General features: G+C 39.5%; 1 protein-coding gene across 1 annotated transcript in view; it reads left to right on the top strand.

The window, feature by feature from the left end:
• The first annotated feature begins 10,090 nt into the window (after nucleotides 1–10,090).
• COX10 (cytochrome c oxidase assembly factor heme A:farnesyltransferase COX10) overlaps nucleotides 10,091–26,971 on the top strand; it is a 146,224-nt gene continuing 129,343 nt past the window's right edge. The window contains exons 1-3 of the mRNA XM_004469025.4: nucleotides 10,091–10,426; nucleotides 14,360–14,493; nucleotides 16,249–16,570. Of these exons, the coding sequence (XP_004469082.1) occupies nucleotides 10,384–10,426; nucleotides 14,360–14,493; nucleotides 16,249–16,570 (499 nt within the window). The 5' untranslated portion in view covers nucleotides 10,091–10,383. The remainder of the gene's footprint in view (nucleotides 10,427–14,359; nucleotides 14,494–16,248; nucleotides 16,571–26,971) is intronic.

Raw genomic sequence — 26,971 nt, 5'->3', positions numbered from 1 at the left:
TTATTTTAAAGCTTTGCTTTTTATAGATTCTGAGGCCCTTGAGTGTCATAAACTCTCTTTATTACAACAAATTTTTGAAATATTACAACTTCCAAATTCTTCTTCTAAAAAATATTTTTAAAACTCTTCCAACATTTTAGGCTGCTCGTACAGCATATATAGGGTGTTATTTAATAGTTACAGCTATCATTTTGTGAGTCAGACATGTTAACTCATTTGACTTTACATTAATCTATATTTATATTAACGGTATAATGGTTTGGGTTAGGTAGTGCTGCAAGTGACAGAAAACCCAAAGTAACACTCTGCTAAATTAGAAATTTACTTCCCCCTCCTGGAACAAGTCCGGGCTGGTATGACAGTCCCATAACCAGTAGGGACCCAGGTTATCTTGTTACTCTGCTGGATTCAACACATGGCTTGAGCCTCATGGTCCATGATGCTGATCAAGTTCTAGCCGTCTCATCTGCATTCCAACCAGCAGGAGGAAGGACCGTTTCAGAAGGTAACACGTCATTTCTGCTTACACTCCATTGTCTGGAATTAGTCACAGTCATACCAGTCGGCAAGGGAGGCTAGAAAATGTAGTCTTTGTTCTGGATAGCCATGTCTTCTAATCAATATAAGGGAAGAAAAGCTATTGGTAAATGATGAGTGGTCTATGTATAATGGTGACTTACTAACTTTAGTCTCCTTGAGCACCTCTTCCTGACTTTAAAGTTAGATTATTTTTTTTAATAACTTGGTAACAGGTTTAGTGGGATATTAATTCATATAACATATAATTCACCTGCTTAAGCATACAATTTAATGGTTTTTATTGTGCAACCATCAACACAATGAATTTTAGAACATCTTCATCACCCTCCAAAATTAACCCTGTACCCATTAGCAGTCACTCCCCATTCCTGTCCCCAAGCCCTAGGTGTGGTGATTTGAACCTGCATGTACCCCAGAAAAAACATGTTCCTAAATCTAATCCATTCCTGTATGTAAGTAAGGACCTTTAGATAAGGTTACTTAAATTAAGGTGTGGCCCACATCATTAATCTTAATGCTTTCACTGGAGTTCTTTATAAAGGGAATGAATACAGAGAGAGGGAGAAGAAAGCCACAGAAGCAAGAAGCTGAAATCAATGAAACCTGGAAGAGAAGGGAGAGGCCAGGAGATGCTACCATGCCTTGCCATGTGACCAATTACCCAAGGATTACCAGCAGCCGGTCTTTAGGAAGAAAGAGCTGCCTTTATGATGCCTTGATTTGTACATTTTCACAGCCTCAAAACTGTAAGCTAATAAATCCCCATTGTTTAAGCCAACCTGTTTCTTAGTATCTGCTTTGAGTAGCCTAGGAAACTAAAACATTAGGCAACCACTAATCTACCTTTGTCTCTATGGATTTCATATAAATGGGACTCATACAATAAGTGCCCCTTTGTGTCTGGCTTTTTTCATTTAGTAAAATGTTTTTATGGTTTTATGTCAATACTTCATTACTTTTTATGGCCAAATGATATTTCACTGATATGGATATACCAGTTTATATATCTATTCATCAGTTGATGGAGATTTGGGTTGTTTCCACTTTTGAGCAATTATGAATAATGCCGCTATGAATATTCTTCTACAAGTTTTTATGCAGATATATTTTCATTTCTCTTCAGTATATACCTAAGAGTGGAACTGCTGGGTCACATGATGACTATGTTTCATTTGAGAAACCAACGAACTGTTTTCCAAAGTGGCTGCACCATTTTACAATCCCACCAGTAATGTACAAGGGTTCCAGTTCCTCAAAATCCTTATGACAATTTGCAGCAGTTTGATATTATTGATGAATTCCACAAAGAAATATTGGATTATGTTTGTAAACTGATCTTTTCCTCTGGGTATATTAGATTATATTGGATTCACAGGTTTACTTGATTAAGTAATTACATAAACTTCTTGTGCCAGTAGGGCATTGAGTCCCCTCCCTTTGGTGGGTGGGGACTCACAGATAAAAGGCATGGCAAAGGACAGAGTTAAGGGTTTTTGATATTGGAGTTTGATGCTGAAGACTTAAGCTGGATCCTTGGGAGGTAACCTCACAGAGGAAAGAGAAGCAAGCCCCAGGAAGGGAGGAACCCAGGAAGCCTGAACCCTTGCAGATGTTGGCAGCCATCTTGCTCGAACATGTGAAAATAGACTTTGGTGAGGGAAATAATTTATGCTTTATGGCCTGGTATCTGTACTCCAAATAAATACCCTTTATAAAAACCAACCAATTTCTTGTATTTCGCATCAGTACCCCTTTGGCTGACTAATACAGAATTTGGTACTAAGAAGTGGGGAAGTGCTTTTGCAATTACCAAAATGCTGGGATAGTTTTAAAAATGAGTAAGGGGTATTTTTTGGAGGAATTGTGAGATGCTTTATGGAAAAGGCCTAGATTGCTTTGAAGAGACTGTCGATAGTAATATGGATGCTGAGGAGACTTTTTATGATTCCTTAGAAGTTAATGATGAAACTATTATTGAAACTGAAGGAAAAGTGATCTGTGTTTTAAAGTTGCAGAGAACTTAGCAAGATTAACTCCTGGTATTTTATGGAAGGCAGAATTTGAAAATGGCAAGCCTGGGCATTTAGCTGAAGAAATTTCCAAAGTAAACCCAGGGAATGTGGCTTGGCTTCTGCTTGCTTATAACAAAATGCTAGATGAGAGAGAGATGCTGAGGACTGAACTGTTGGGCACAAAGAAAACAGAAACTGATTCTGGAAATTCCAAGCCTCTGGAAATCAAGCTCCCAAATGAAAGTGCCCCATTGGAGAACTGAACTAAACTTGGAACTTGTACATCAGGACTGAAGATGCAGTTATGTTGGAAAGACTTGTGGAAAGTCTTACTGTCTGATGGCTAGGGCGCCTGCTTCCTGCATGCTAAACCAACAGACTTTTTGAGAAAGCTGTAGGAACAAAACCACTGTCATCCTGGAATAAAAGGGACATGGAAAGGAGAGATTGAAGGAGAAATAGCTTTAAGAGGAAAACAATGGAAGGTGAGATATGGAATTAAGACATCACCTTGGAGCAAGAGAGGAACCCCAACCATGTGTACAGAGAGAGTGAGTTTGCCTCAGCAGTTGAAGAGGGTGGATGTTCCTATCCAATGTTCTGGGAGAGTTTTGCTGTCCCAGGGCAGAGAGAGGGTAGAGAACATTCCCCAAAGATTAGGGCAATTAAGGTCAGTACCCCACAGGTCTGAGAGAGGTGGACCTGTCCCCCAAAGGTTAGGGGAGACCAGGTGGTCAACTCATTGCTCTGAGAGGCTTGAGCCTGTATGCCAAAGGTTAGGGGGAATGTTGTCTTCACATCACTGTACTGGGGGGCTAAGACTCTAACCCAAAGATTGGTAAAGTGTGGCAATCACCCCAACACTCTTGGAGGGAGAGGGCTGTAACTTGGTTGACACCCAGATGCTTGATGAGGGTGGAACCAAGAAAATGGATGTTCAGCAAGCCATTGGCCCCCATAGGGTGCCAAGGAGAAGAAACCATCTTCTTAAGAATGACTTTCAGACTTTGAAATTGAACAGAGGATTCCCTGCAGGTCTACTGAACTATAGAGAAACTGATTCATGTTTCCCTCCCAATTTCTCCTTACTGTAATGAAATGTTTATCCTTTGTACATTTGTGTACTGGAAACAGATGAATTGTTTTGTAAGTTTCAGAAGTCTGTAGTAGAAGGGGCTTTCCAGCAAGACAAACTGTATATTTTTTAATTGATTTTTATATGATTTAGTACTTGCATTGTTACTGATTTAAGGTTTTTTTTAAAAAAAAATATTGTAATGTCTTTTTGGAATTCAGAGGGTAGAGTGTAGTAGTTTGATATTATTGGTGAATTCCAAAAAGAAATATTGGATTATGTTTGTAAACTGATTTTTTCCTCTGGGTATATTAGATTATATTGGATTCATAGGTTTATTTGATTAAGTAATTATGTAAACCTCTTGTGCCAGTAGGGCACACACTAAAGGGTGGGGGCTCACCATGCGGGCACTCGCTTGGGCACTCGGTTCACAGTGTGGGCACTGGCTCACCATGCAGGCACTCACGTGGGCACTGGCTCACCATGCGGGCACTCGCTTGGGCACTCGGTTCACTGTGTGGGCACTGGCTCACCATGCAGGCACTCATGTGGGCACTTGGCTCACCACGTGGGCACTCGCTTGGGCACTCGGTTCACTGTGTGGGCACTGGCTCACAATGCAGGCACTCATGTGGGCACTTGGCTCACCATGCGGGCACTCGCTTGGGCACTTGGTTCACTGTGTGGGCACTGGCTCACCATGCAGGCACTCATGTGGGCACTGGCTCACCATGCGGGCACTCGCTTGGGCACTTGGTTCACTGTGTGGGCACTGGCTCACCATGCAGGCACTCATGTGGGCACTTGGCTCACCACGTGAGCACTTGCTTGGGCACTCGGTTCACTGTGTGGGCACTGGCTCACCATGCAGGCACTCACGTGGGCACTGGCTCACCATGTGGGCACTCGCTTGGGCACTTGGTTCACTGTGTGGGCACTGGCTCACCATGCGGGCACTCATGTGGGCACTTGGCTCACCACGTGGGCACTCGCTTGGGCACTCGGTTCACTGTGTGGGCACTGGCTCACCATGCAGGCACTCACGTGGGCACTGGCTCACCATGCGGGCACTCGCTTGGGCACTCGGTTCACTGTGTGGGCACTGGCTCACCATGCAGGCACTCACGTGGGCACTGGCTCACCATGTGGGCACTCGCTTGGGCACTCGGTTCACTGTGTGGGCACTGGCTCACCATGCAGGCACTCACGTGGGCACTGGCTCACCATGCGGGCACTCGCTTGGGCACTCGGTTCACTGTGTGGGCACTGGCTCACCATGCAGGCACTCACGTGGGCACTTGGCTCACCACGCGGGCACTCGCTTGGGCACTCGGTTCACTGTGTGGGCACTGGCTCACCATGCAGGCACTCATGTGGGCACTGGCTCACCACGCGGGCACTCGCTTGGGCACTCGGTTCACTGTGTGGGCACTGGCTCACCATGCAGGCACTCACGTGGGCACTGGCTCACCACGTGGGCACTCGCTTGGGCACTTGGTTCACTGTGTGGGCACTGGCTCACCATGCAGGCACTCACGTGGGCACTGGCTCACCATGCGGGCACTCGCTTGGGCACTCGGTTCACTGTGTGGGCACTGGCTCACCATGCAGGCACTCACGTGGGCACTGGCTCACCATGCGGGCACTCGCTTGGGCACTCGGTTCACTGTGTGGGCACTGGCTCACCATGCAGGCACTCACGTGGGCACTGGCTCACCACGCGGGCACTCGCTTGGGCACTTGGTTCACTGTGTGGGCACTGGCTCACCATGCAGGCACTCACGTGGGCACTGGCTCACCATGCGGGCACTCGCTTGGGCACTCGGTTCACTGTGTGGGCACTGGCTCACCATGCAGGCACTCACGTGGGCACTTGGCTCACCACGCGGGCACTCGCTTGGGCACTCGGTTCACTGTGTGGGCACTGGCTCACCATGCAGGCACTCATGTGGGCACTTGGCTCACCACGCGGGCACTCGCTTGGGCACTTGGTTCACTGTGTGGGCACTCGCTCACCATGCAGGCACACTTTCTCTTCTTCTTTATCACCAGGAGGTCCCAGGGATTGAACCTGGGTCCTCCCATATGGTAGGCAGAGGCCTTATCACTTGAACCACATCCACTTCCCAGGTTCTTTTTATTGTTGGGTATGTATGTTTTCATTTCTCTAGGTTACATTCCTAGGAGTGTAATTAACAGATCATATGACAACTTTATTTTCAACTTTTTGAGGAACTGCCAGACTTTTCCAGGGCTGCCACATGCACCAATTCATGTTCCTACTAGTATTGTACAAGGGTTCCAATATTTCCACATCCTCACCAATATATGTTATCTGTCTTTTTTGACTATAGCCATCTTAGTGTGATACCTTATTGTGGTTTTGACCTGTATTTCCTTGATTGCTACTTGTCTCAGTTTGCCAGGCTGCTATGAGAAATACTTAAAGTATCTATGACAATGCTATTTTAAACATTGGCTTAAAATAATTACTGGCTAAAGGTTTAGGACAGTAGAAGTCCAAATCAAGGCACCAACAGGGCCAGGTTTTTTCCCCAAACTCTGTAGCACTCTGGTGCTAGGTTGCTGCAATCTGTGGGCTTCTTTGGCTTACATTTCTGTTTCCCATCACATCTTTCTCCCTGTCTGCTCTGCCAGTTTCCTGATTTCTGGCTCTTCTCTGTGATGTTCCCTAACATCTCTTTATAAGGCCTCCAGTAATATGGATTAAGGCTCACCCTGATTCTTTTGGGCCCCACCATAACAAAAAATAACACTTTCAAAAGATCCTATTTGCAATGGATTTACACCCACAGGAATGTGGACCGAGATTAAGGACACGTCTTCTGAGGGATTACATAATTCAGTCTACCACACTGATGCTGAGCATGTTTTCATGTGCTTATTTGCTATTTGCATATCTTCTTTGTACAAAGTCCATCTAGATCCTTTGCCTATTCTTAGGTTTTGACAATGATTTTATTTTTAGATACATAGTTTTGTGTATTCGATTACATCTTGCATACTAGGTCAGGATTTTGCCCCTCAATTCCTAGAGAAAGCTAGGTATTTATCTATTGTGGAAAATTCAGCAAGGCTTTGAAAAAGAGCCAGCATTGACTTAGAAGTCATCTTTTATAGTCTAAATTGCATATTTTATTTCATGCAGAAAGGATCTCTAAGGAGAAATTACAGTTGCATGCAAAGGAGCAGGGGACCTAGGAGATAAGGTAGGACTTGAGTACAGCTTAGTTTTCAGCTGAATACAGAAACATTAAGGAAAATAAGAGAAGCCATTATCTAGGCTCTTACATTTTATAAGATTAGTTTTAGAAGATAAGGGACAATGCTTTACTATCGATTGTTTAAAAATACATAGGCAAGTGATAATTGTAGTCAATGATCACATTAACAAAATATTGAAGGATACAACTTAACTTTCAGTAAATATGAGATAAAGTCCTTAGCTAAAAATAATACCTTTAATTCTTTATATTCCTTTCCCTAAGCAATATTGCACCAAAACAAAAAAAGGTAATAAAAAGAAAAACTTACAAAATACCTTTATCTTGCTTGAAACGTAAAATCCAAAGTCAAATAAATGTTATATGTAGTTGTGGCACATTACACTATTTCATCAGTGAAGTTGCTATAGGCAGAGTGAAGGACAAGACAATATAACGAAATAGGAAAAAAATCCTGGTATAGATGTCTGCAGGTGAAGTTTTATCATTTACAGTAAATCATCTCTCTCTGAACCTGTTTCTGAATCTATAGAATGAAAGGGTCAAGCTATATGGATGTTTGAGGCCTATCTCTAAAAGTCTTTTTAATCTACAATGATTAAAGTCATTTGGAAATTTTCAAAGGAAATTTGTCCAGGAAAAGTAAGTCTAATGAAGCTAGAGTCCTGAACTAGAAAGTCTGGTTTGCCTTAAAGTATGTACAAGTTGTCAATACGAATGTATTTCAATCCCCCAAATACAGTATTAAGTTCGTTTTGCACATGCATGTGTGTGCACGTAAAGCTGGCATTTTCAAAGTTTTCATAGTATTTTACAAAGTAAGTTGTGTTCAAAATGTCTGGATAACAACGAGCTAAACAGAGTTCTAGTGCTATCCTTTAGTGGCTTATCCAAAATCCATTCACTACTTTTTCCTTAGTTTAAAATTAATTTGATTTGGGGCAGCCATATGCTTAAGTCCACCATGATGGATTGTGGTTGGCCTGAGCTGATCCTTGCAATCCTGTTCTCTGGTTTCTCAGCCTCCCACTCAGCTACCGGTGACCAAATCACATAGTTCTGGCCAATGAAACCTGAGTGGACATCTGCTTGGGACTGAAGGTAGGGAAAGTCCTGGGATAACCTTAGCCTAACTGATAAAATACCGCAGGCAGTCACATCATCCCTTAACCCTGTCCCTTACCCCAATGCAGTCATTACAGCTGGAGCTGCATGAGAGGCCATGAGGGAAAGGGAAAGAAAATGAGACATCAGCCCTGACAATTTTGTGCCACTGACCCAAGGCCACCCAAGTGGTACTTATGGACTAATTATTATACAAGAAAAATGAGCTGTGTCTGTTTAAGCCACACAATGTGTTTCTTTCTTGCATTCTAATTGACACTAACTGCTTAACCTAAACAAAATTCATCAGAGGGCATTACGGTACTTCAACGGGGAATTATGATCTGTTGTTTTTTCCAATGTATATTGCCATGGAAACCTCTTCTTTGCAGAATTATCTCCAGGGATTACTCTTCAGGTGAGTATGTTTTAGAGTGCCCATAAAGTATTTACTCTGAATAAATAAAAACTTACGCATTTGTTCATGTCATACTCTGCCCCCATTTTGGAAAACTTACGCATTTGTTCATGTCATACTCTGCCCCCATTTTGGAAAGGGTCCAAAACGAAGGAAAAGTAAAGTATGCATCTTTTAAACCCGTTGTCTGTGAAATGTAATGCTCATTTTAATTAAAGTTTTAGACACAATTGTGTTTTCAAGTAGATGGTGGAACCCAGTAATTCTCGATTCTGCTTATCAAAATCACCAGTGGTATTTTAAAAAGAAAATTACAGGTCCCCCTCCATCCAGCCCACTCCACTTCTGATTCAATAGGTCTGGGTGTGGCCCAGACGACTATAATTTTTTACAGCTCTACCAGTGACTCCGATGGCAGCCAAGGTTGAAATAATGTGCTTTATGAATCACAGACGCTAAGACTCTTTAATATGCTGAGGTGAATAGGCCTTATGGCATGGTGGAAATAACACTATAACTGGTATCAGGGGTTTTGCTCCTGGTTCTGGCATTTGCCAGCTAGGTGACTTTGGGCAGATTGCTTAAAATTCTTTGCACCTTAATCTGTTACTCTTAATGTAAATATCCTATCAAATATTTATAAAAGAACTTAGAGAATTATAAGGAGTTTGAAAAATTTAACACATTATTTAGTGCTGTTTTCTCTTTCCAGTATATTCTTTCCCTTCCTTGTCTGCTTGAAAAATGTGTTGCTTTAACTGAGTGCCAAGTGTTAAATGTCCGAATCCATCCAGAACCAACCACACAGAAATGTTACTTCATCCGGTTTTTTTTTTTCCCCATCATCTGAGTTTTATGCAGCAATTTCTGTAGTGCCACTATCATGCTACCTCAGATAAATCTCTCCCCATTGCTATGTCTTAAACTCCTAAGGAGCATCTCCTTGGCGTATTCTTCTCAATATCCCCTGAACCTAGCAGTGTTAGCTGAGGTGAACCAAATGGCCAGCAACTCATCGATGAAAATAGAAATTAGCCTAATAGAATCCAGTCACCTTCCTTTCTTCTCTCTTTTATCAAGTTGAGTCTTGTCTTCAATGTACTTTGGCTGTGGAACCCCAACACGAAAAACAGATAAAGGGAGGGCTGCTGAGCTCTGCCCTAATTATCACAACATTAATGATAGGAATAACTTATTACTGCCTGGCTACCCATTTTAGAGGTATCATTCAATTCTCTCAACCACTTTATAAAATACATTGTTATTATTTCCATTGTACAGCCAGAAAACGGAGGTAATTTGCTCCAGCAAGGTCACGCGAGCAGGAGGTGGAACCAGAACAGGAATACAGATCTCACTCCAGTGCCAAAACTCTTAACCACTACACCCGCTGCACTACGTTCTTCCTGTCAAGAGATTCTGGTGACTCGGCTCCCTCGGTGCGTGGCTCAGGGACGAGCAGCGTCCAGCTCACCCGTCCTCCCGTTGTTGGCGAATACAGTAAAGCTGTAACTGCGCCGCTGATCAGATGGGAATGTGGAGACATCATCACAAGAAGTACCTCCTCTTGGCGCTTCGGTCACGAGGACGTGTCCAAACTAAAACTTTAAATTACCCGCGAGCAGCTCGCAGTCAAACCCTGCCCAGAAAATCGGATTGGTCCAGAGGATGCCAAGAAGTCACGCTGTGGGACTGTCAGCTTCTAGGAGCTGAAGCTGCGGGTTTTTCTTCGGGAGGACGTAGCAAGACCGTGCTTCCCGCGTTTCTCGCCAGTACCTCAGGCTTGCAACTCTGCAGTCCTGCACTCTCCGGCCTTTCTCCCCCCCTCACCACCAGCCACAGTTTTCTCCCACTGTGGCTCGCCGGAAGTGACAAAACGGAAGCACCTCCCCTCCCGCTGGGGGCGGGGAAGGAAGATGGCGGCGCCCAGCAGCCGGTGAGGAGAGAGGACACGGGGAGCCCGGCGAGCGGCCAGACTCGTGCATTATGGCCACATCCCCCCACACTGTCTCCTCACGCCTCCTGACAGGTACTGCACCCGCCTCAGGCACGACCTCGGGAAAATTCTTTTCTTTTTCGCCACGAGCATGGCTGTGGTTCCGGCTCGCTGCAACCTTGGGAGCCCTTGGCGAGGTCGGCTGTGTACGATGTGGTGGGATGTGACCTTTGGAGTACTCTAGAGCGAAGATGCCACGGAGCTAGGACCAGTCTTGCGTTGTGGCCCCAGTGGTCTGTACAGTCTCCTCTGGAACCCGCTTCTGGGGCCGGGGCGGCGCCTGGGGCATGTTTAGCTTTTCGGGGTGTGGAGACTGGAGGAGAGAAGGCAGGGTCCTGCGCCGTACTCCGCAAGCCACTTAGCTTATGAAAACCGCAATTCTTAGCTACCAGCTTGTAATGATATGCGACGCGTTTTGTTCCCATTCTGAAACTTTGTTCCACTATAAAGGGTCACTAGGATAACAATGGTAATGATGATGGCTACTACACACAGCGGGCCATAATGCTTGGTAGCACTGATATAATCCTCCCACTAGAAGAGGCCGGTATCAAAAGTGTGTAAAGTTTGACTGGTCCTACCTGGCTCTTTGTAATGCTAACTTGTCATCTTTCAGGTCTCAACTCACATGTTACCTTTTCAGAGAGGCCTACCATGACCACCCTATCAAAAGTAGGATCCCCCCTGCCTTTTTCGCTCTTATCACCCTATCTCTTTCCTCGTGGTTAGCATAGTCTGTAATTGTCTATTTATATTCTGTTTATTACCTGCTTCCCCCGACTAGATTGTAAACTTTGTGCGAATACAGGGATATTGTCTCTGATTCACCTTTGTATCCCCAGCGTGCAGAACAGTTCCTGGTATATTGTTGACTCTCAATAATTATTTATGAATAAGTGAAACTTGCCCTGATGGAATGGGAAGATATTAAAGAGGAGGTTGGGAGTTGTTGAGCTTCCAAAGTTTTAGGATGATACCTAATGGCAGCAAGTGGCATGTATTGCTGGTGGTCCAGGTTGAAGACCAGATTGGAAAAGCCAGGGCCTTCCTTTAGATAAGTAGTGGGGTTAATAATACTCTTCTACTTTTGTGTGTGTTTGAAATTTTCCAGAATAAAACATTTTTTAGAAGGGTCTGAGATTCTTTGAGAATCACTTCTTTATTATCTTCTCTCCTGCCTGTGAGTGTTCTTTGTTCTTGACCCTGGATCAGTCATTCACAGAGCTCATTCCTTCTTAGTGCTTGAATTATCACCTCTATATGGAGATCTCTCCAGTGTGCATCACTCACACTAGCTTCTCTTCTGCTTCTCAGTTCTTTATTTTCATCTTCCTATAGGACAGTTTCACTTGATGACTCTGAATTCCCCAGTTCCAGTAGGTGGGCTGCATATGACGTAGATGGTTAATTGCCGCATCAGTCTTTGCAGTGGTAGTGTAAAAGGAGTTAATATAAATAGCTCTGTTTCCTGAAACTGTGAACATCATAATTACCAAAAAAACTCCTAATAGTCTGTATGACTTAATATGATTCTCTTGTAAACTTTCTGATGGAGAAACAACATGGTGGAAAGGGGTAGCATAGAGAGGTAAGCTGAGACTATATTAGGTATCTAGTAGTTGTGTCTAGTTTTGCTTCTAAAAGTTCAAAGTATTTTATAGGCATTAAAAAAACAAAAACAGAAACAAAACAGGATCTTTGAGTTGCTTATTTGCTCACCTAATTTTAAAAGCCCTGCAATCATGACTCAGTATTGATGGTGAATAGTGGATATGGTCATGTGTTTCAGGAATTTTAATGTATCTCTTGTAAGCCTTGTGTAGCTTCAAACCTACATCTGTTTACATAGTGTTAAAATGTCTTTCAATTTCTAGGTTTTGATACATAGAAATTTGACGTTTTGATTAAAAATTTCCATCATCTATAAGTGCTGTTTTCTAGCTATTTTTTCTTTTCTTACTACTTTGTGAAATCCCAGATGGACTCAATCTTAAGGAGATTTTTTCCCAAGATGGTTCTTTCCCTCCCAGCCTCATGTATTTCCCATTGAGACCAAATAAACTAAAAAGAGGTTTTGAAGGGAAGGCTCAGAACAGTAAAAGTGTAATGGACTTCTAGACATTATCTTTGAATATCTAAATCCTAATATCTTGAAGTGTATCTTGATGTGTAATGTTAAGGTAAGAAAGGAAATAAACAGTCCATGAAAAAAGTTGAATCTTAGAGGTGACTTGTGACCATTTAGGGTGATTTACATTTCTAAAGTTTCAACAGAAATTTCAAAAAACTGTCACTCACATATAGCCTGTACAAGCAAACACATATTCATGCATATGGAAAATAAGCATTTCAGAATTAACTTGAGGTTTGAGAATATGATTTCATTAAAGAAGTGATCTCCATTCTGAGGTAATTCTCATCTTCTTCAAAGGGCATTGATAGTTCTTCCCACAGGCCAACTAAACTGTGTGCCCTCGGCAGTCAATAAACAGTATTTCATTATTATATGAAAAGCACACTTAGGTATTGTAGCAAAGGTGAGTAAAGGAGAGTTCCCGATACCAAGAAACTTAAAAATATGGTGGTAGAAACAATTTGCATTAAGAAGTTCCATAAAAATGTTATAGTGTTAGAGTAGTAGAAAGGCTTTGAAAATTTAAAAAGCAGAGAGTGGAGCCAAGATTTTGTAAGCAAGGAAGCAACGAGAATAAAGACGAACGGAAGTGTGAAAATGTGTAGTGTGCTTAGTGGAGCATGATGAGCCATCACTACGCCAAGTTACATGTACTTGATTGGGCAAGTAGTGTTATATATTCTGGGCTTCTGGAAGAAAGTTATTGGCTTTGTGGAAGTTGGGTTGGAGAGGAAAGGAAGTTACTGAAGGCAGGATGACTCACTTGAGTGCTACTACTGGTACCATCGTCCAAATGTAAGATGGTAAAGATCTGTATCAGTAGGACTGAAATGAAGTGGACACCTTTGACTATGTCTCAGAGTTGACTGGATCTGGTAGTTGTTAAGTAATGCAAAAAGAGAAGTTAAAGATATTCCTGAAATCTTAAATAGGTAATGGTTTTATCTGCAGTAAAGGTAAGAATAAAGTGTTCCTAAAGACATACTGCAGTCCATCCATGTGGAACTATCAAGAAAGCAGTTGGATATAGGCAGATGACTCTCTAGAAATGGGCTGAAGATTAGAAATAACTCTGTAAACTTATTTGCTCAGGGATTATATGCGGTGTTCAGAACAGTGGGCATACAAATCCCTGAAAGTGGCAAGAGGAGATACCACAAGAAACAGAAGTGATGAGGACAGAAAAAGGAGAACCAGGAAACTTCAGTCTTGAAAGTCATGGGAAGAGAGGATTTAGCAAAGAAAGGGAGCGTCTCTAGTGTCCATGAAAGATTGGATCAGATGAAGTCTGAGATGGAAGCATTGGATTTGTTGATATTTGGAAGATTTATAGAATGAATAAAAGCCAAATTTGGAAATGACAAAATTAAGTTGCTCCTAGCTAGATTGATAGTCATCCTTTGATGAGAACTCTCCTCTGCCTTTTGGTTGTCTTTCTATACATGACCAATGTATTAAGCTGAAATATATCTTTTAACTTACTGTTATTTAATAAGAAAAATTGTGCATTTCATTTCCTATTTTTTAAAAACAATTATTTTATATTATCTTCTTAAAGATCTCTACTACAGTGTGATCATTTCACCATTTAATATAATAAGAGTGTAATGATCCTAAAAAGAACATTTTCCTACTCCTGCTGAAGAATTAAACCAACGTGCTGAAAAATTGCATGTATTCATAAGTCTTAATGATATCATTTAAAAGTTCTGGCCATTCATCCATTGTAGTGCTTAGAGCAGTGGCTGGCTTTGCTTCTTGGTAGCATTCAGTTATCTTTTGGTGAGACACAGTAATTTTAACATTTTTTTCTCCTTCTCTCTCTCTCCTAGGTGGGGTAGGAGCATACATCTGGTATCTAGAAAGAAGAGTTGTGCAGGAATCCCCACACAAGTTTATGCATCTTTTCAGGAACGTCAATAAGCAGTGGATAACATTTCAGCAATTTAACTTCCTCAGGCGCATGGTATGTTTAGAAGACGGTCCTTAACTTTGCCTGCCTCTGGCTGCTTTTACTTCTCTGTATAAAGGAGTCTCAGAAATGCCTCTTAATTAGAAAAGTTTTAAGAAGTACCATTTGAAAAGGCTTTTATCTAGTGTCCTCTTAAATTTACCCAAAACTTTAATCTCTTGTTTTGATTATTCTTAACTGAAACCAGAATAATCCTGGCGTTTGAGGTTAGAAGTATGATCCTGAACTTATTGATTACGTTTGGAGAAAGATTGAAAACTTCTGGCATATTTTGACTAGGCTGAAATCAGGAAAAGCTGAACTGTTAGGATACATCTTTTTAAAATTCTTCAAAGTTATATGAATGCATCAGTAAAACAGAAATCATTGCTTTAACAGTATGATCCTCTTATTTTCTTTTATCAGTGCATTTACAAAGCATTTTGAACACATGCACTTATGATTAGACTCAAACAAATTGGGAATTTTTGTAATTTACTAGGTATATTTTTGTGGGCATTGATAGTACATCTCAGTCCTCTTGTGGGCCCTTATCTAGGTTGGCTCTGTGATAATGTGGGTAACATGGTAGCTTACCCTTAATTATCAGTGAGGGTATTTGTTATCTTCCAAAGAGGGAAGGGTCATAGAATGGAGAAATGGTAGCTAAAAACTCTTATAATTATTGTATAAGCATGAGAGAAGAGTACATTAATAATCTAAAGTCCCATTTAATAATATTTCCCTCTTTTTTTTTTAAATTAAAATGCCCTAGCTTAATAAAACTCAGTATTTTGGTAAAGAATTTAAGTTTCTAGAAATGTTCAGGCTTTTTAAGTTGGGTTAAGGATGATGGATATTTAGAAGAGAAACTAAAATATTTTAATGCCATGTTCTTGTAAACAGGACTCATAATTCTTTCATGAATTTGTAATTCTTATCTAAGGCTGGTTTGCATTATTTGAAGCTTTTGGGATGAAATGGAAAAGGCACTTAACTGTGAGCAGGACAGGTGGGTCCTAGTCCCTGGGCCACCCATAACTGGTTTCTGACTCTTGACTATGCCAGTTAATTTTTGGACTTTGGTTTCCTCATCTGTAAATTAGAGAGAAAGAGATATTAATAGTAATCTATCTTAATAGCTGTTGAGAAGATTAAATGAGACATACATTATGTCAACTATACAGGGCTTTTAAAACTACAAAAGTGACTTATGCATTAGTTGAAATTATTACTTTTGCTAGGAAGTGGTAGAGTTTTAATACCCATGTTCTTTCCACATTGTCACAGGGCTTTAAAGTGGTTTAGTCCTGGGTTGGGCCATACTCTGGAACCCTCTCTACACTGTTTGCCTGGGAGATTGGCAAAGGCAGCAGGCAATAGATGTGGACTTGGGCTCTTGACTATAGAATACTTTTCATTGTATTTGGAGTATTCAACCTTCATTTGCTGATTCTGCATTAGGGAGAATTCTGGAGGAGATGAATAAGAAATTTATCTTCCTTTTAAGGAACTTAAATTCCTAGAGTTTTCTAAAACAGAATTTGAAAACCACTGCTGAAACACTAATTGTATTCTCTGTATCTCTTAGTATAGTAATTTTCATATAACAAACACTCCAAAAGTACTGCTGAACTAACTAATACTAAAGTTATAGCTGAACCTTTCTCAGGTACCCTAAAAGTTAAACTGATGGAAGGGCCTACTAAACAGCCATTTAAGAGCATTTGGGCCCTTGGTTTCAATAGTAACATGTGCTTTTTTGTTTAGTATGTCACACAACTGAACAGAAGCCTCAACCAGCAAGTCAAACCTAAGCCAGAACCTGTCGCATCTCCTTTCTTGGAAAAAGCCTCTTCAAGTCAAGCCAAAGCAGAAATATATGAGATGAGACCTCTTTCATCCCCTGGCCTTTCTTTGCCCAGAAAGCCAAATGAAAAGGAATTACTAGAACTAGAATCTGCATCAATAATTGATGGCCCCATACAAGTGGGAGAAGACGCAAAAGATGAAAAGCAATGGAAAGAGATGAAGCTGCAGGTGGACAATGTGCCAGGAATTTTGGCTCGACTGTCCAAAATCAAGCTCACAGGTACTTTTGTGTGTAATTTTACTGCTTCAAAAGGAATATTTTGAAACTGCAGATCCTCTCTTAATATTTTTCCTCTCTTCAGTTTAATTTGGATTTGAAATTAAATAATCTGAATTCTATTTATACAGAATTGTAAATGGTACTACACTATTAAGTATTGTACTAAGTGTAGTCTTTTATTCGCAATTAAAGTAGAATATTAATCCTGCGTATTTCCTCGTTTTCTGTGCTTTTAGACCTACTGTTCTTTAAAGAGGCAATAAGACAATGAGTTCTGTTTCTGAATTGCTAAAAACTGGAAGGACTGCGCTGCCTTCTGGCTCTGGCCCCTGGTGTGCCCAGCTCACTGCCTGTGCATTGTTGCTGCTTTTAGGGCTTGGGGGTTGTCTCAGGTGTGCAGGCTTATTTAAAGTACTTCTCTGAAAGGAGGCTTGGAAGCAGATTTTTCTCCCCCTAATTCTAGCAAACTGCACTAAATTCTATTGCATGCTGTTTGAGTATTGTCAAAACCACCTGTGAATCAGGCAAGATACTATTATTATCTCATCTCCTAGCTAAACTTAGAAATCACTTACTTTGGGCTATCACTATCTAAAAAGGATGCTGTGGCTCATTCTGCAGACTGAAGAAGAACCTTGTCTCTTTTTTCCTTGGTTGAAAAAAAGAAATATAATGGATTAATGATAAGGTTAACTTTGATACTCTTTGAGAACAGAGTGGTGAATAGTGTTATTGTGTATGGAGCAATGAAGGGGTGAGACCAAAGAGGCTTTTGAGAGTGAAGAAAGATGAGGGAAAGAGTGGTTTTGTTTGTTTATTCGATTGTTTTTAAAGGGAGTTGAGCCTGAAACTAGAGAGCTTTTTGCCTCAGTGACCAAGTTCACTGAAAGAAAATCTTTTCTTCTTAGGGAAAAGAATAGAAGGGAATTTGACAAAACTGCTGAAGAATCTTTGTAAGACTTACGTAGTATAACTCTAAAACTGTGAGACTAATTCCAGATGGAATATTTGATAATAGGTCTTGGTGCTTTATGGCAGCTGAACAAGGAATCATTCCGTTTGTCAAGAAGTTATCTTTTGTCATTTACACAAGTGGTCTGAGTGTCACATTGTTGACATCTTAAGAACAGCTGTTGATAAGATACCATCATAAGGTTGTCACCCAAAAAATGCGGACTCTCAGGGACCTCCGTCAACAGGACCCTCTTTCTTTTTGTACCCCATCATTTAGCACGGCCATGTCAGCATCTCCCTTCTACCCTTTAGATTTGCTCTGCCGTCTTATCATCCCAGTTCTTTCACTAATACCAGCAGTCTTCCATTCCCCCAGATGGAAAACCTTAGAATCATTCTTAACTCTATGCTCTCCCTTCTCCCCTTCCTCTCTATACAACGTCTGTCACCAGCTGAATCTTTTGCAATGCCTATCAAATTTGCTTTCTTTCACCCACATCCAAGGCCACCATCCCAGTTCAGGTCCAAAACATATGGGCCCTTTGGTTATTGTAGCAGCTCCTAACTGTTCTTCTCCCCAGTATAATATATGCTGCCCAGGGCTGCCAGACTAACTTTCCAAAAACATTGCTTTCATAGTTTTCTAATCTACTGAAGAGTCTCGAACACCTCTATGTTGCCCCCGTCTCAACTCTGCCTGATTTCAAAGGAACATTGTAATCCAGAGTGGTCAAATTCTTCCTCAGACACATGACTTCTTCCCTTTTTTCTGTCTCCAACCTTGCCATTTCGGCCAATCCTTCCACCTCACCATACTCATTGCCACCTGCCTCTCTTATTTCCAGTCACATTCTTTCAAGACCTCTCCATTAGCCTTCTCTTGCCCTTACTTTCCCTCCTTGAAACTCAGAATATGGCTTTGAAGTCAAGCAGATTTGCATTCAGATCCTGGCTATGGTGTTTACTAGCCCGTGAGACTTTGGGCAAGTCCCTTAACCTTGTTGAGATAATTTCCTCATCTTTAAGTAGGAATGATACTAAATCCTTTAAGAATGAAATTGTAAAATGCATTCAAAGCACTCATAAGCATGCGGGATACCTGGTTGGACTGCAAATATTAGTTTCCAAATAATTATAAGTAGCTTAACATTTGATTGTCTGTTTAATGTGTGCTTGAGGTCAGAAATCGTGCCATATGTTTGTCAAGTACTTCTACCTGTCTGTACACGATGCTTCTCACTAGGTAGGCATTTGCCTTTAGGAGGGAAATGGATAAGCTCCAGTCTTCAAGAGGAGGGCAGCCACAAGGAAGGAGGGAATACGGAAACCCTATCATCTGGGGAATAGATTGTTTTGCTTGGAAAAGAAGGGCAGAGGGAATGGAGAATAAAGGCATAATAGCCCCCTTCAAATATCTGTAGCCCAGTTGTTTAAAAAGAACAGCACTGCTAATTTGTAGTCCAGAAGGCAGAATTGGGAGATTGCTTGTACTAACACGGTAGCCAAGCCTCTCAAAATGAAGGAGAGTTCTCAGGAGAACTGTCATTATGTGAAATAGGGAGTGGAAGTGAGTCATTGTTCAGGGAAGTTGAAAAGTGGATTTCCTGCATTGTATGGTTGGTAGAACTAGGTGACTACTACTAAATCCTCTTTTATTACTCAGATCCTGCCCTCCTGTCCGCCTCAATATTGGGTGTCTACCATGCACCGCTTTGTGCTGAGTGCTGGCAGTACAGAGAAAACTCACATACAGTTTCTGTCCTGAAGGAATTGATAGTCTAGTGGGGAGGTTTTATACACACACAAATAAAATGGTCAGATCCATCTGCATTTCAAGCCCACAACTCTTTCTTAATATCTGTGTGGTCTTGGGTAGTTTACTTAACCTTGGAGTGCTGTGGTTTCTTAACCTGTAAAATAGCAATGTACATACTTCATAGCTTCATTGTGAGGATTAAATGACATAAACACAAGTAAAACACCTGTGTGCCTGGCATGTAGTAGACATAATATATTTTAGCTATTGTTAATATACTATGATTATTGCTATATTCAGCATTAGGGAAATTAATGTCATAGATGCTGTAACAGATATGTAAGGAAGAGTAGGGACCCAAAAAAGGATTTTGGTTTCTGCCTGCGGAGGGGTTCAGGTGAAAGGAATTGTAGGCAATTAGGGAATTGTAAGCCGAGGCAAAAGCCTTAGCAAAGGTAGAGAAGCTTGGTACATCCTGTCATGTTCAGGAAACTGCAAGCAATGTCATATATCTCGAGTGTTATGTAGGAGAAGTGCTTGCTGAGATTGAAGAGTCAGGCAGTGACCCTGTTGTCGTGTTGGCATGAATATTGTGTACAAAAGTTTGGTCTTCATGTCATAGCAGTGGAAAGTGTGTGAAGATTCTTTGGAGGGACATGATCACTTTTGTGTTTGGTTTTATTTACATGTTTGTGTTTTTTAGTTTCTATGAAATTAGTATAGACTTACTGTTAAAAAAAATTCAAGTAATACATAGGCATATATTTTGAACTGTAAAGGTACCATTTGCTTCCATTCCAGATAAAACCTCTGCTTGAATGTAGCCTTCTAGATATATACAAATATGCTGACAGAGATAAAGATATGTTTATATGTTCTTTAACAGAAATAGGATCATACTATGTTTATAATTCTGCAACGTTCTCCTAATAGTACAACTTTCAATATTTACCTCACTGTGTACTATTCCATTATATAGATCTGCTATCATTTACTTAACTAATCCTTTACTGGTAAACATTTAGGGTATTTTCAGTTTTTTGTTATTAAGAGCAACTCTGTGATTAACTTCTACATACACAAGTCTTCGTACACTTATGTGAGTTATCTGTAGAATAAGTGTTTAGAAATGTAATGGCTAGCTTCAAACATATAAATTTTTTTGGTAGATTTGATCAATTTGTTCCTAAAAAAGATGGTGTAGTTTACTCCCTCCCTAAGCATGTGGGAATCTTACTCTCTCTTTGTAGATTGTGCTCATGTATAAGCAATCTTTACCAGTTAAGCCAATTTGACCATAGAAAAAAAGTTTTGTTTGTACATTAGTTTCAATTTTTTAAGTTTTGGTGAGCTCTTTGTACATAAAGAACTTAAGGAAAATTAGCATTTCATTCATCATATGCTTTACAAATATTTTAAAATGTTTCCTTTATTTATGATTTTTTGTTTTGTTTTGCTCCTCAGAGAGTTTTAATTTTTATACATTCAAGTTTATCCGTCTTTTTAATTTATAACTCCAGGGTTTCATGTCAGGCTTAGAAAGGTTTTCACTTCCCTATGGTTTTAAAAGAATTCGCTCATGTTTTCAACTGGTATTTTATATTTTTGTTATATTCTTTAAGGATTTGGGACCATCTGGAATGTACTGCAGTTTAAAGCACAGGATTGATTAAGAAAAAATCTGTGACAGCACTATCACACAAGGGTCAGCTGTTTTTGTAAATAAAGTTTTATTGAAACAGCCACACCCATTTGTTCAGTGACTCATCTCCTGCTACAGTAGCTTAGTTGAGTAATTGTGACAGAAGTCTTACCATCTGGAAAGCCTGAAATATTTACTGTCTGGCCATTTACAGAAAAACTGCCAGTCGCTGCTCTAGAGCATGGACTAGTTGATGGCAGGCAAATCAGTGGTAGTCAATTGAGAAATGACTTGAAACTGAACTAAGGCTGTGGTGGGGAAAGAGAAAGGGAGGGAGGGAAGAAGGAAAGAGAAAATAGTAAGGAAATAGAATTAACAGAACTTGAGGTAGATGTGGCAGGGTGCTAGGGAGGTGTAAAATAAAAGGTTTAGGACATGGAGTTGCATAGAGTTTGATACCTTTAGTCTCCACTTCTCATTATCCAAGGCACAACCCAGTTCTCTGAGAGAGTGCACAGCATGGCGACCTCTGGAGCCAGACTCCCTGGGTTCAAATCTAGGCTCTTACTAGCTGAGTGACTGAGCAAATTTCACAATCTCTTGGCTCTTGGTGCCTCAGTTTACTCTCCTGTAAACTAGGGATAGTAATAGTACTACTCCATAGGGTTGTTTTGAGTATTAAATGAGTCAACATTTGCAAAGTACATAGTAATGCCTGTTATATATATAAAGAGCTATCCACACATTTCTTAAATTAAAAAAAAAAATTGTTGCCCAATTGTGTTCCCCCAGGCATTTGAGTTTGTTGCCCCTGCTTTTAAAAAAACTCCCAGGCTTCTGTTTGAATGGTGGTGCTGATTCTTCATAATGTGAATAATGAAGGAAGAAACAGATTCCAGGGGGGGAAAGTTAGTTTGATTTTAGACCCATGGAATCTGAGTTGCCACGGGCAGATAGGATAGAGAAGGCCAGTGGGCAGTTGGCTATGAAGGGCTGGCGTTCAGGTAAACCCTGGACTGGGAAAAGAAGGGTGTTCAGTGTGCAGTTGGCAGGAAGCCAGGGGGGTGAGAGGTTGCTGGACATTAGAGTGTCCAGCACTGAGGACCACGGACAGGACTTTGGGATATACTGTATCCCCATTTGAGGTTGGATAAAGCACATAATGGAGCCTACCAAGGAAATAAGAAATAGAGGAAGGAGAATGGGAAAAGGTTTTGTCACCGATGCCAAAAGAGTAGAAGTGGGTCAAAAGGAAGTGTTTGGCACTCTCAAATGCTAAAGATCTACTCATAAGCCTGACTCAGAGTTATTTTATTTGGCAGTTAGGAAGCCAGTATTGAATGATTGCCAATCAATAAATAATCAACAGTGTTTCCTCTTCTTAGAGACTTACCTGCGCTGCTTTAAACAATAAATTTAAAATAATTTTCTATAGTCAATTCTTGTGATGTGTATTACATTATGAAGAAAGGAAAGTATGGTAATTAGGTTAGGATCAAATTCCTTTTTTTTTTTGTGGCTACATCTTCCTTTCCTTCACACTGAATATTGTATTGTTTTTCCTTTTACATAGTTTAGTGTTCTGGATGCAGGGTTTGGCGTTTAAAACATGGTGTCTGAAATCTGGAGCAGTTATTAAATTAATACATTAAGTAATGCTTAGTATGCTGTATCATAAGCACTGGCCCATTGGTTCCCAAATGCCAGTGTTCTAAAGAGCACACATGGCCTTCTTGTTAAAGCAGCTGGCCCCCTCCCCAGGGACTCAGATCTTGTAGGTCTGGGACAGGACCCAGAGATCCTGCAGTTTGGACAAGCATGCCAGATGGTTCTGATGCAGGTGGTCCTGGACCACACTTTGAGAAAGTGAAGTAGCTGGTCCCAGGCCTAGTGGTCTGGCTGGGTATGGAGAGACATGCCTAGAGAGAGCCGTGCAGCCGTTACCGCCAGAGCAGCAGTAGCAAGCCAGCTGGGCAGAATGTGGACCACACAAGAGACGTCTGCAAAAGCAAGATGCACTGAGAAAGAAAGGGGGGCAGCAGCTTTACCTACAGCCATGGATGGAAAAGTCCTGGGGTGGTAAATTTCCTCTAGAATCATTTTATATATTCCATGCCCCAGGTTTTCTGGCCGAGCTAATTGAATTAAAGTCATTTCCTTCTCCTTATTCATTTAAAGAGGGAGCCCCTATTGGGTGACCCCTACCTTCTTCTGTGACCTTTTTCCTCACTCTCTGTTTTATTTCTTGAAGTTACAAATCTTGGAGTCAGAAGGATTTCTTTTTTTCTTTAAGAAAATCCCTGGTATCTGTAAATTTGTTTCTATCTGACATGCTGGGCAATTCATTTATAGCTGATGATAGCTGAGGTGGAAATATCTGGGAGTCAGCAATCTCTTTGATAGAACTAGTCCTTCTTTCTTTGCCCCCTTTTGTTTATAGCTGTAATATACTGAGGCTAATTAACTGTAGAAGAGGTGAAAGAACATACAGTGATCATATTATATTTCTCTTGCAACGTAGTAGAGAGCAGCACCCTGATTGATGTATTGGCATTTAAGCCAGGATCTTGGCCAAATGTTTGCTGGTACTAATGACACTTAGATTTTTTTTTTTTTTCTATGAAGGGAAGTAAGACTGAGTTTATAAAGAAGAATAATATGTCTCCCTTGAGTTTCTCTTGCCAACTGAGTTATTTACAATATGTTTTTGGAGTTTGTTGCAAGGACCACACTGGGGTGAAGAAATTTTATTTGGATTAGGATCATAAGAGGCTTTGGTGACTCAGCTGAGTTTATACTTATATAGGTCAATAAAAAGCAGAACTTTTTTTTCCTGGAAAACATCTGTGCTTTAAAAGCTACAATACATTTTCTGAGACCAGAATGCTTAAATAGATTGTTTATTTGAACCAATAGATTATGCTGTTGATGGAACAAATATAAACTAGTCTATCAATATATAGATTTTTCCCCCTAGACCTGAGAGTGCTGGCTTTTATTAAAAGGAAAAAATAAAAATGAAGAATACCAGGCTTATTTTAGGTTATGTAGATTTTTAAAGTTAACTTAAAAGTAATCTTCAGCTGTTAGATAGCTGTATTAAGGGGTTTTCTAAAATTTCATGAAAATATTGAGTGGAATATAATTTTAATTTATATTTTGAAATAATTGCCTTAATAGTTAAATACTCATTAAATCCTACACTACTGTTTTTTTGTTGTTGTTTTTTAGGAGGTACTGGGTATTGAACCTGGGACCTTGTACATGGCAAGCAGGCACTCAACCACTGAGCTATATCCATTCCCTATAGTACTATTTTTAAATGATGTAAGTACTGTGTTTATTTTTTAGAAAATACAGAGAAGCAAAAAAGAGAAGAATGAAATACCCCTGCAATTCCATCATCTCAAAATAATAGCCATCTTAAAGATTTCAGTTAACTTCTAGAATTTTTTCTATGCATCCACATTCACATTTTTTGCTTTTTAAATAGAAGTAAGATCATAATGTAGATGTTTTTGTAAATTTTTAAAATTTCCATATATATCTTTTTGCATCAGTGTTTCCACCTATATATATATATTTTAATTTTGAAAGTAAATTTTTCCTGAAGACAAAAACATAATAATATAAAAAAAGTCTCTTCCAAGCCATACAGCAACCACTGTTTCATATACCACGCTTTAACCTTTCTCTGTGCACAGTCTGTTTTGTAACATAGCACAGTCTCTAGAGTCAGACTATGGGTTGGTTGGAAGCCCTGTTCTACCATTAATTGACTTTGTAATCAGGAGCACATTATTTCAGGTCTCTAAGCCTCAGTTTCTTCATCTGTAAATGGAATTAATATGGTCTCATACAATTGTTGTGAGGATTGAATGAGATAATTCAGGTAAATAATTTAGTGCCATACCTAGCATACAGTAAATGCTCAATAAAGGCAAATTATTATTATATTGTGTTTTCATAATACATTTATAGTTTTTATTTTTCTTTTATAAAAATGGGGTCATATTATATATACATTGTGTTCAGTTATTTCTTTCCTAGATATTATATCACAGATGTACTTCCTCATCAATACAATTAAATCTACCTCTTTTTAGGTTTTGAGGGTAGGAGGAAGGAAAAATAGGTGTAACTTGAGGGCATTTTCAGGACGTTGTAATTGTCCTGCATGACATTGCAATGACGGATACAGGCCATTATACATTTTGTCAAAACCTATAAAAATCATGCAGGGCAGAGTGTGAACTGTAATGTAAACCATATTCATGGTTTGTAGAAATGCTTCAGTATGTATTCATCAATTGTAACAAATGTACCACACTAATGAAAGATGTTAATGTGGGAAATTGTGAGAGGGGAGCAGTAGGGGAATCCGTTATATTTTTGATGTAGCATTTATGTAATCTAAATCTTCTTTAAAAATGAAAAAACTAACATTAAAAAAAACCACATACACAAAAAATCTACCTCCTTTTTATTTTAAGGTAATATTCCATTGTGCAGATATATTGAATTTATTGAACCTTTTCTTTATAAATGTGTATTTAGTTACTGTCTGTTTTGCTGTTAAAATTGATGATTTCTAACAATAAGAAAAAAGAAGTAATGATTTCTAATATCATCATACATATGTCCTTGTACACTTTTATTTCTGGTAGTTAGATCCTTAGATGTCCACTTTTGTTTTTAATGGATATGTATATGCCATTGCATAGCTGGACCTTAATTTTTTTTACCTCTTTTCTATTTAGGTTGTTTTCAGTTTTTTACTATTATTATTATTAATAGTCCTGTTATGAATATCTTTGAAGTTAAATCTATGCTGATTTTCATAGGATAGGTACACACAAGTTACCCTCCGGTTCAAAGGGTATACATGCTTTTAAAGCTTTTGATTTTTATTGGCAAATTTCCCTTGAATAAGATTTTACCAGTTTATGTTGTTATAGAATGGACAATTCAATATAATTTATTTTTCTAAATTATCAATTTGATGAATAAACAATGGCATTTGGGTTTTTAATTTTGTGTTTAAAATTACTGATGAAGTTTTATATTTTTTGTATATTGATTGGTGATTTGTAGTTCTTTTACGAATGGCCTATTTATTTGTCTTCCAGCTCTTTCTTCTCTTTTGTGTTTGTCTTTTTTTTTTTAAAGATATATTTCTGTTTTAAAGATTTGAACCCATTCCATATACCTGTTTAAATGACATATGCCTTATTTATTATTTGCTTCTTATCTACTTTTATTGTTTTTTTGATGTACAAATGTTACTTTGTTCTTAGGTAATCAAGTAAGTCTTTTAGTCTTTTTCCTTGTGGTTTCTGGTTTTTGTATCATGGTCCACAGTCTTGTAAATATTTGTCAATATATTGAATCCTATGTTTTTATGATTGTACATTTTACATTTAAATTTTCATGTATGTGCAGTGTATTTTGGTGACTGGCATTAAGGTAGAAGTATAACCATTTTTAATGTCATTAACCAGTTTTGAATATCATTATTACAAATTTCAGAATTTATGAAGCCCTGTCGCTAGAAAAACCCAATTCCCCCCAGATTCTATTAATATTTTATTAGGAATTTCAACGTGGTTACATATTAATTTGGGGTTAAATTGAGATTTTTGCCATATTACAGCATCTTCATTTATCCAGATCCCCTCTTTTTGCCCGTTAAGTTTTATAGTTTTCTTTAAATAAATCATACACGTTTACTGATATGTTAATTTCTGTGTATTTTTAAATATTTTTCAGTTGTTCCATTTTTCAGGGAGCCAATCAAATTGTGGTCAGTTTATCTCTTTTTTTCATACTCACACCTGATATTTCATTTTCCCATGAAATTGCCTATGTATTATGGAACTTCCTGTTGCCTTTCCTCTTTGTTTTCCATGTCGTTCTAAAGGATCCTCTGAGATTTGTTTTATACAGGACTGATTTGATTTTATGTAGTTTACTTTTTCTTACATCTTTTAACATTCTGCCATGCCAGTTTTTGTTTCTGTACACCTTTTCTTAACTTACTCTGTCTGTT

Source organism: Dasypus novemcinctus, chromosome 21 (genome assembly GCF_030445035.2).
Source record: "Dasypus novemcinctus isolate mDasNov1 chromosome 21, mDasNov1.1.hap2, whole genome shotgun sequence".
Lineage (NCBI taxonomy): Eukaryota > Metazoa > Chordata > Mammalia > Cingulata > Dasypodidae > Dasypus > Dasypus novemcinctus.
This window is presented reverse-complemented; position numbering and strand designations above follow the sequence as displayed.